At 49.6% G+C, this 10,273-nt stretch overlaps 1 protein-coding gene across 1 annotated transcript; it reads left to right on the plus strand.

The window, feature by feature from the left end:
- The first annotated feature begins 2,606 nt into the window (after positions 1-2,606).
- On the plus strand, positions 2,607-7,969 carry LOC139054222 (uncharacterized). The gene is made up of 4 exons (XM_070530910.1): positions 2,607-2,842; positions 3,444-3,590; positions 3,774-4,005; positions 7,898-7,969. The coding sequence occupies exons 1-4, from the start codon at positions 2,607-2,609 to the stop codon at positions 7,967-7,969; spliced, it is 687 nt and encodes a 228-aa protein (XP_070387011.1).
- The last annotated feature ends 2,304 nt before the right edge of the window (positions 7,970-10,273 follow it).

The raw sequence follows: 10,273 nt of genomic DNA on the forward strand, positions 1-10,273 counted from the left end.
TTACTAGTAAATTGCTTTAAGCTGGAGGACACTTTCAGATATTTCATTCGCTCCTTTATCTCGTTCATCCGACTTGTGGCCAGGCAGGCGCTTCGAGAACATGTCGGAGAACGCAGTTTTGGTAAGAATCCAACAGTATTGCGTTTTGAAGCCCACCCTTCAAGCCATTGCTCAAGTCGTACATAGATCAAGTAATAAGTTAATTACAAAATTAAGGCGAAAGTTGATTAAGGTGATAACTGAAGAAAATCAGTTATGGCTAATAATCATATCCACGCTCAGGTGTGGTCACTCATTTACTCTAAAGAAGCCGTGAAAACTGTTCCGAGTTTGAATGGCACTGTAGCCCAATGGGGGGGGGGCTCCATCACTGAAAAAGCTGTTGCTGCCGTCGGCGTGACGTGGCATGAGGGATCACGTGGATACAGCGGCCGCGTCGGCTGCTTCGGAAGGGCTGAAGAAAGCTGAAAATGAAGGTTTAAAGGCCCATTTTCGCGGCGGTTCTGATTACGTGAGGAGGCGTTCCCGCTTCGGGCGTCTGATTAACAACACCTGGAAGCGCTACAATAGGTAGTGGCTGCTTTTGAAGCCATCCAACATGGTATACACCCGCTCCGTGCCCGAGTGCCGGACGTACGCTACGGAGCCCGTTGTCCGCATTCACGCGAACCCGCCGGATAAGAAGCCACGTGAAGCTTGAATCGCGAAACTTAGAACCGGCGAGCAGCCATCCGCTACAACTCGGGCATTCAGCAAGCCCTTCCGTGAGGAAGATTTCTGTCACTCTGCGCGGGCGCAACATAGCAGTTGCCGAGGAAATTGCGATCGCATTAGCTTGCGCTGGAACGGACGCGAAATTTGTGATCAGTTACAGCAAAACTGCCATAAAAAATTTTAGCAAGGGAAGGATCTCGCCCTTAGCGGCCAGAATCCTAGGCCAGAGAAAGCTAGATAGAAAAATTCAAATAATTTGGACTCCGGCGCACGAAGCCGTCCCCGGCAACGAGGCGGCCCACGAGCTGGCTCGAGATCTCTACCGCCGAGCCGCTACGGGGCTCCTCGATGACCGAGGGAGCGGAGAGCGCATGCTAAAATATGGGGAGATCACGCCGCATTATAGATTGGCTCGTAGACTGGTATCCCCGCCAGACCCAAAATTAAACAACAGACAAGCAGTCGCATGGAGACGACTACAAACTTATACATATCCGCACCAGGTTATGGCGAACCACATGTTCCCCGAGGCAAGGAGCGATAAATGTAATCTTTGTGGGGCGAGAGGGACCCTCGACCACATAATATGGGAATGTCCGTACTCTCCCGGGGGAACGCACAAAATAGATAGTAGAAACACCTGGGAGACCCTGCTGTGCAGCTCGGACTCTGAGCTCCAGCTCCGGCTCATCCAACTGGCTGAAGAGGCTGCTGGGACCCAAGACCTCCCAGCCTGCATCTGAGGCGGCGGCACTCGCCCCCTGACCTGCGTGTCGGGGGGTGGGTAGATCGACTTTTCTGTTGGACATTAAAGTTTATTCTATCTATCTGCCATGGCGTCTGGGCTGCGAGGTTCAGTGAGTAGCAGAAAGCTCGCGCTGATACTCTCGTCCGCGCGCGCTGCCCGACTGATGCCACGAAGCTTTGATCTATGAACTTCTTGATGCTAGATACTAGCAAGTTCTCTGGAATGGAAAGGGAACGGTAAGAAGCACATTTTGAAAAGGCATGTCATATGCTCATGTTTGTGTTAGCGCCAAACATTGAATCTATACTGAAATAAAAAAAAAAGAAGTCGCGGGAAATTGCTCGCTGAGAAGACCGATACCCACAGTTAAATGCAACTCTTTCAATGATATTGAAACGTCCAAGAATTTAGAACAAACGAAAGAAAAAGATCGAATCATCGCGATGGCACATCACAAGTGACCGTAGGTGTTGAAGTCCTTAGTTATAACGATATTATTAGAGCGACAGTTCTACCACGCCACGTCTCTCTAGATCCTTCACCTTGAGCCGCCGGAGCGCAAGTACGGCAGGTGTGACGCCACATCACGTGATTCAATTAGGAGAGGCGTTGCAGCTGCGCTCACTCGAAGCCTCTGCGCTGCGGTAACACGTGACTAGGCAAGGGTTAAGGGCTAACCTCCGAATGCAGTGATCTAACATTATTTCAACTTGACTTCCCCCAATCTCAATACAGCTTCGGGGCTCGTCATAAATTGCACTCGACCTGACGGATGACTTCCACCTGGACGACTTGGCTGAGTCAAAGTCCGCTCAAGTTTCAAGCCTGCTTCGGTGCTAGCTTGAAACTGACTTCGTGCGTTATTCCAGCATGGCAGCCTCCCGAACGAACTTCGCGTGAAGATTAGCTATTTTCGAGTTTGCTTGCGACACTTTGGATTCAGCACCTTCAGAGGCGCATCCCTTACCGAAAATTCCGCAGCCCGCCCTACATGACCGATGGAATCCGATGGAGCTGTACGAAGACGAACGATTCCTCGCTCGCTACAGATTCACGGAGAACGCCGTGCGACAGCTTCTCGCTATGTTGTCTATCCGGTAAAGCAAGGACAACAGAGCCTGTGCCTCCCATACTGCAGCTGAAGATGGCTCCGAGGCTTTTCGGCATTGGCAGGTTGCAAGCGGTCACCGGGCATCTGGTACACATTATTCAATCAACAGTGTACCGTGCAGTTGGGAAGGTGACTGTGCTCATCGCGAAGCACCTGCGCCCGATGCTGGTGCGCTTCTCGCTGTCGGCGAGATTTCCCAAAGTGATGCGAGACTTTCATGAAGTGGCTGGATTTCCTGGCCTAACCGGAAGCATTGACTGCCCAAACGTGTGCATTAAAAGCCCCGGCGGTAAAGACGCGGATTGGCTTCCGCAACTGCGAAGGCGTTTTCTCCATCGACGCACAGGAAATCCACGAAAATTGAAATGCTTCGAACTGTTTAGCTAGCCTGTATCTTGTGCAGCGACCGTCTTGTGCTTTTTCCCCTTCTTTTTATTTTTCTTGCGGAACGTACGCTCATTAGCTCGCGTGCATCGAGCGCTGGCGGAGTAAATAAGACGAAATATTAATGCAGCTATTATGTAGGGGCCAAGAATTTCTACCTTCGTCAGATGTTTTGCTGCGCCCGAGGTCCGTCATCTTATTTTAAACCCAGCGATTGTATTAGCATCTGCCTTCGTTTCCTACAAAGTGCCCCACTAGAACGTTGTGACACTTCATTTTTTTTATTTTTCTGCTTGCACATTATTGCGAGTTTCGCGGCCGTTCACGAAGACGGACGATTGTCTGCGTTTTGTGACCGAAAGACTTTCTTATCGACAGTGATTGAGTGCCACAACGTGGATTCCTACTACATGGGTAGTTTATCTAGAACCCGCAAAGTAAATGCGCCTCTATTCTGCTGACTTGTATGCTGCTGTTTTGATGCAGGCAGTCATCGCACCTCATTTGCAATATTTTTGACATTGTAGCCGGCTGGCCAGGCTCGGTGCACGATAGCCGAACTTTTGACAATTCCCGCTTGCGGGTGCTCTGCGAGGAGAGCAGGGTGCCTGATGTGTTGCGACTAGATACAGGGTATGCATGCCATACATTCTTGTTTACACCATTCTCAGACCCTGGCCCAGCATACGCACCACAAGGAAGGGGATTGGCCATGTAGATTAGGTTGCGCGACAGAAATATGGACCACGTTGTTGAGGCCTGGCATCACATCGTAATACTTTTGGGGTAGTGTGCAATATTCGTTTATACACATAGGTACCAGGAAGCCTACATGGCACGCAACATTGTTGAAAGCGTCTGGAAGCACCGTGTTCCTCGCCGAGATATGGGGTTGCAGCATAAGGCAGAAAACGTCGTCCTCATTATGACAGCCTTTGCAGCACTGCACAACTTGGCCTTATACTGGAGTCTTTTGTTCACAGAGTTCCCCCTATCCTCCATCATGACAGCGGCAAGGAGCAGGAGGATGAACAGGAAGGAAGCAAAGGTAAGGAGGTCAGCCAGACGCATGTCCGGTTTCCTACCCTACACAGGGGAAGGGCGTTAAAGAAAGAAAAGAAAGGAGATGAAGGGAAGAAGGCACTATCGTTGTGAGTACATGCGTATGTCCGTAACTTCACGCCTGTAATCAGTCACTAAAAGCGAACACTGTACCTGCCACCTGTTCATCGCCTCGCTGACAGGTTTTCAGGAATGCAAGCATGCCAGCTGATCATCCAGAAGAGGTTCACTAAGGCAAAAACTGCAGATTTCTCCGCATGTGCCATGCATCTGAACTTAAGCATGATTCCGAAGTTCAGTCTCGTGTACTACTACCGACACCCTATCTTCTTTTGCAAGACTTAGAAAGCGTTTTTCTTCTCAGCTTGGAAGGCTGTTGAGTTGGATACCAATTGCACCTTATAGAGCTGTTTTACCTTTAAAATCATCGAGTTAAAGCTGCTGCAATTGTTAGTACGTTTGCTTTAATTAAGTCCTTCGAAAACACCGACATGGTTTGTGAGTAGTTGCGCTGGCTAACACTCCCAGGGTTCTCCTAGAAAACATAAATACTCAAGAAAGTGGATGGGGATACGGCATCGTGGTAGCTCAATTGGTAGAGCATCGCACGCGTAACGCGATGGTTGTGTAATTGTTCCCTAACTGCGGCAAGTTCTTTTTCGTCCACTTTCATTTACATTAATTTATCATTTCTTTATTTCATTTATTAAGCACAAGTACTTTCCCCTGTGTTGTCCTTGGTTTCAGTGTTTGTTGGCTTCTTATGATATGACTAATAAAAATCGGGCCCCTAGCTCGATTAACCTCTTTCTTCTCGTGTTTGAAAATGCCGCTATAAATTTAACGAAACGCTGTGTGCATAGTCTTTGCCAGAACAAGTCAAACAGACATTTCGCTCGTAATGACTAGGTTTACAAGATTTTAAACCTCCGCCATTTTTAACAGCTCTGATAGCGTCCACGCCACAATGGTTGCTTCTGCACTGTCAAATGCTCATATGCTGCGGCCTAAGCTCAACGACACGGTGCGAAAGCGTGCTCGACCCGTGCATGCAGAGGCGCAGTAGGTCGCTGCGTACCTGTGGAATCCCTGCATTGAGGCTTTATTCTGTTATGCTCCATTTGGTTATGCAGACAGCCCACTAAAAGAGCATATTTAGCATAGTTTGCTCTCAGAGATTTGTGCCGTTCTTTGGAACAAGAAGCCGGTTCGGGGGACTCTATCGCGGAGTCCATGCCGAGTGGGCGTTCACTGTACGTGTATTCAGTAAAAAGATAGCGTCTGGAAACCATCCTGCGCTTCCTGTTTGCCCAAGATTGTTATTTTAACAGTAAGGAACTCCTGTCGTTTCGAGAATACTCGCAGAAATGTCCAGGAGCTTTAATTGAGTGCCGACAGCCAAACTTGCGAGGATTGCGAGGAGCGCGTCGCGGTATACCGCTCATACTATGTATGCAAGCGAGGCGCTTCCGTCAGGTGGCGACTTCGCAAGTCCTTGTCGCCAATACAGCGGCAAACGTGATCGTTCCACAATTTTGGTTTGTTTTGCTGACAGAACTACAATTGAGTCTGAGTAATAGAGGGAAGTATAGAAGCCAGCCATTCAATGCTACATAATTTAGAGGTGAGTGCATTGGGACAGTTTAACTATGTTAGACACCATTTGAGCGAAGCAGTTGAACAAGTCTCTCACAGATAGCGCCAGTGTTGTATACATAGTTTTGTACTAAACTACTGACACCGCAAAACGGCACAAACTACACAAGAAAGACACACGGACGAGCGCTGATTTTCAACCGACCGCTTTATTAAAAGCCTACACATAGACAAGCTATGATGCACATGATAACCAACGAAAATGACGCAGTAAAGGCGCACTTGGAAATGGCAATATCAGCAAATCCTTAAAGAGGCTTGTCAAAGTAGTCTATCTCATGGAGCGAAACAGACAGACGCGCGATACAAGTCTCTCCTACCTTGGCAATGAAGTAAGCTTCCACTATCTATCGGACTGGTTTATACTCCTACCTCGATAGCACTTTGGTTTTTGAACGCACTGTAGAGCGCAGCCGCTCGCGCATTTCTTGCAGTGTAAGGCAAGATTACAAGACGGCTGATCCCTCAAGGAAGCCACCGCACGAGACGGAAATTTCCTTCACCCCTCCTTTCTTTCCCTGAACTTGCTTTTCCCGGTGCTGAATGTCGCACCTACGTTGTTCTCCAGAATCCTTTCACTCAGAAAGGCCAAATAACGTACAGGGTATTCCGTCTCACGTCGTCTTCCCAGTTGCCCAGCAAAGCCTTCCTCCATCAAATGTGGGCATGATTTCTTCAAGGAGGCAGTCAGCCAGGAGCATGTTATAGCATTCTTAACAACTTTCGAATGCCCGGAGCGAAAGTCAAAAGCTGGTTTATCACACCAGTGAGAATGTATCCAGCAGGTGTGTGGTTCCCCGAACGTGATACTTAAGTCGATAAATTGGATTGCCCCATTGTCTGGCACACGCGCAATTCAGTCTCAATCCTTTCTCCTTCAAAAACTTAAGTATCCACCTGTATAAGGAAATCATCGACGTACCTAATTGACCACCTAACATAAACCTGGTGTATTAGTGTTCTCTCGGGACTTTGAGAAACATAGCCAATAAAGACCTAATAACGCTTTCAAGCGCTAGAAATATTTGTTTTTTCATTGCAAAAGCATCAAATGTCGCATTGAGCGAAAAAACTGGTGGTGTCCGTAGCAGCCAAACTTCCCGTTGGCTGCAACACTACGTCAAGATCGCATTCCCATCGGCTGGGATGCTGGCTGCGCTTGCTTGCTCGGGCCTCGACAGAGCAGAGATGATAGTGATCTAAAGAAAGGAAAGATGCTTGATTCTGTCCTTTCTTTAGATCACTATCATCTCTTCTCTGTCGAGGCCTGAGCAAGCAAGCGCGAGCCGGCGAAAGGGAACACCTGCTGCCGCGATATTGAATGATGGGAGAGGGCATCACCGGGACGCCGCCTTACCCGCTCTCGCTCTCGGAAGCCTGAGTTATCCGCACGTTCCTTGTCCGCGCAAGCTCTCGCATGCGTTCTAAATGCGCCTCGGTAATACCGAATCGAAATGCGCGAAGCGTCTCAGTGCGGTCGTTTGCCCTCGAGGAGTTCGTAACTCGTAGGACCGCTAAGCGGCGTTCCACTGAACATTATTGCGTTCGCATTCACAACTCATAAGAAGTGCTTAGGTGTCCTCACATTTTTTTTTGTTTACAAAGTGTAAATTCACCATTGCCCTCATTAATCACAACAGACAGATTGTAAATGCGGCTTCCCTGAAGTGCTCAACACCAACCATAGGGGAGCAGGTCGCAGTTGCTATAGCCCTCCTAGATAACAGCAAATCACAAATCTTCACTGATCCGAGATCAGCGGTCAGAGATTTCGCTTCAGGTTTCATCGCTGAGGAGGCTCACAAGATTCTCAAGAAGAAGATAATCTCTCCGCACACCATCACGGGGTTTCCGGCGCAACTCGACCCCAACTTGACTCCTTTCCCAATCTCAGTGACATCTCCCACTTCCAGGCGCGCGCACTGAACCACCGCGCGGGAGCAGGGTAAAACTCACACTCCGGGGTTCTCGAGTTTCGGGACACTCTCACTACTGTCAGCGAAATCACTACGCACTATCATCTGGGTAGGTGTACTTATCCTCCCCCTCATAGCAAACTGGCTATACCTCCGGCGTCCACTTTACGCATGCTTCAGACTAAGTCCTATCCAAACCTGACCCTTTTCCATACGATCACTTCAGAGGCTTTTAGCTCTATTTGCCCCGATGGTGGGAGCGTTAGCAATCTTGCACACATGCTCTGGCGATGCCCCTCGTTACAGGGGCCCAATCGCATCACGGAAGAAGAATGGAGCTTTGCCACCCAGAGCTCAGAACTTTCAAGGCAAACTTAGGCTGTCCAGAGAGCAATGGCAGCTCCCCGTTTTTATGCTAATGTCAACTAGCATAGCAGCTATCGCCGTTTACTCTCTGATCTACACCATGCCCACGATGCGGCGTTTAGGCTCGACCTACCAGTCCCCACGTGGGAGCGGCCCGCCGCTCTGCCCTAGGGCAAAGCTTTTCAGGAGCTTGTAAATTAAGTTCTCTGTCTGTCTGTCTGTCTGTCTGTCTGTCTGTCTGTCTGTCTGTCTGTCTGTCTGTCTGTCTGTCTGTCTGTCTGTCTGTCTGTCTGTCTGTCTGTCTGTCTGTCTGTCTGTCTGTCTGTCTGTCTGTCTGTCTGTCTGTCTGTCTGTCTATCTATCTATCTATCTATCTATCTATCTATCTATCTATCTATCTATCTATCTATCTATCTATCTATCTATCTATCTATCTATCTATCTATCTATCTATCTATTGTAACAGATACGAAAGGCACGGACAATAGAAAAGAAGGGAAGGCGAAGAAGACGAAGAGTTGGAGAAGCCGAGCTGCGCTGCTATCACGCTACGATCATCATCCATCGCCTGTAAATAAAACCATTTCTTCGCAACTCTTCGTAACAGTTGTGGTGGAAGGTGCGGGGTAATCGACACCCGTAGACGGAGGCTGAACCAGAACTTCTTCGACGGAGCAGTCGCATTGCTGGACTCCCACCGAATTCACCGGAGCTGAACATGTCCCACGACGCAGACGAACAACAGCCCATTCCAACTGCTGCCCCGACAAGTTCTGTTCTGCAACTGAGAGATGCGCGTCCCTTCGCCGGAAGATCGGACGAAGACGTCGAGGAATGGCTCATCCATTATCACCGGGTGAGTGCCGCCAACAAGTGGAACAGCGCTGCTCAGCTTTCGAACGTCGTGTTCTTTCTGGCGGATACTGCGTTGCTGCGGTTCGACAATAACGAGGAAACCTTCACAACATGGGGAAGATTTGTTTCCGAAATCAAAGAGCGATTCGGCGACTCCGCGACGAAAAGGAAAAGGGCAGAACAGACGCTACTGCAACGTGCGCAAGTGCCAGCCGAAACCTGCAGGACCTATATTGAGGCGGTAATAAAACTGTGTAGGATGGTGGTCTCTAGAATGTCTGAGGAAGATAAAGTCGGGCACATCCTGAAAGGAATTGCCGAAGACGTCTATAATTTCCTCATCGCAAAGGACAACCTGGCTTCCGTCACTGACATCATTCGGCACTGTCGTACTTTCGAGCAGCTGAAAACGAGGCGCATCACGCCGAAGTTTGGCAGGCTAGCCAATGTGACAACAGTTGCAAGCGTGGACAGCAACCAGCCCCTCGATCTTGCATCAATGATCAGAAAAATAGTTCGGGAAGAGCTCAGCCTGCACGCACAAGCGACACATTCAGGCACTCACAGCTTCCGCCTACCACCAGATTTCGAGTCAAACGTGGCATCCATCGTCCCGTATCCTGCGGCGAGGGGCGCCGAGGATTATGAACTCGCGCCCCGACAGCAGCCACGTCTCTACGACAGAGGCGCTACTTATGACGCTCGGCCACAACGAGAGCAGACGCGTTTTTACCCCCGAGGCCCTGTGACTTCTGTCAGGCCACGACAAGAAGAGCACCGACCCTACTACCACGACGTGACTTATGAACGATATAACGGATTTCAGCGAGGCGCACAGGCACGTTATCCACATGAAAACGAACTTTCTCGCCGCCCGCAGCAGCCTAGCATCCGTTTCGAGGAAGATGCTGTGAACCGCGACCCTCCCGTGTGCTACAACTGCGGTTCCACAGGCCATATAGCACGGTATTGTCGCCAAGGCCGTCAATCACGAAGGACACCACCGATGTTCTCGCCATCCAGAACCCATACTTCATATGACTTGCGGACGACCGATTCCCTTCCAATGGACCACTTCCCACACGAGACCAGACGCAGCGATTCGCCAACTTCTGAGCGGAGTTTGACGCCGCCAAATAATCGTTCCCGTCGCTCTCCGTCCCCTCGGCGCCGTTCTTCCGTCACCGCCGCCGGGAAACTAGCATCCGCGGCCAATAGAGGTGAGGTCGCCGGACGGTCTTTGGCAGAAATTCCTCTGCCTGTTGTGATGCTCAAAAACAAAGTGAATGTCTCGATTGACGGAATACCGACCATGGCGTTAGATGATACTGGGGCGACTACGTCTGTGATGAGTCTCACTTTCAAGAGCCGTCTAGGCCACAAAGTTATGTTTTCTTGGAACGACGGTATTACCTTTCGTGGAGTAGGCGGCGAGTGGCTTCATCCTCTTGGTGTTTGTGC

The sequence above is a fragment of the Dermacentor albipictus genome, chromosome 1 (assembly GCF_038994185.2).
Source record: "Dermacentor albipictus isolate Rhodes 1998 colony chromosome 1, USDA_Dalb.pri_finalv2, whole genome shotgun sequence".
Lineage (NCBI taxonomy): Eukaryota > Metazoa > Arthropoda > Arachnida > Ixodida > Ixodidae > Dermacentor > Dermacentor albipictus.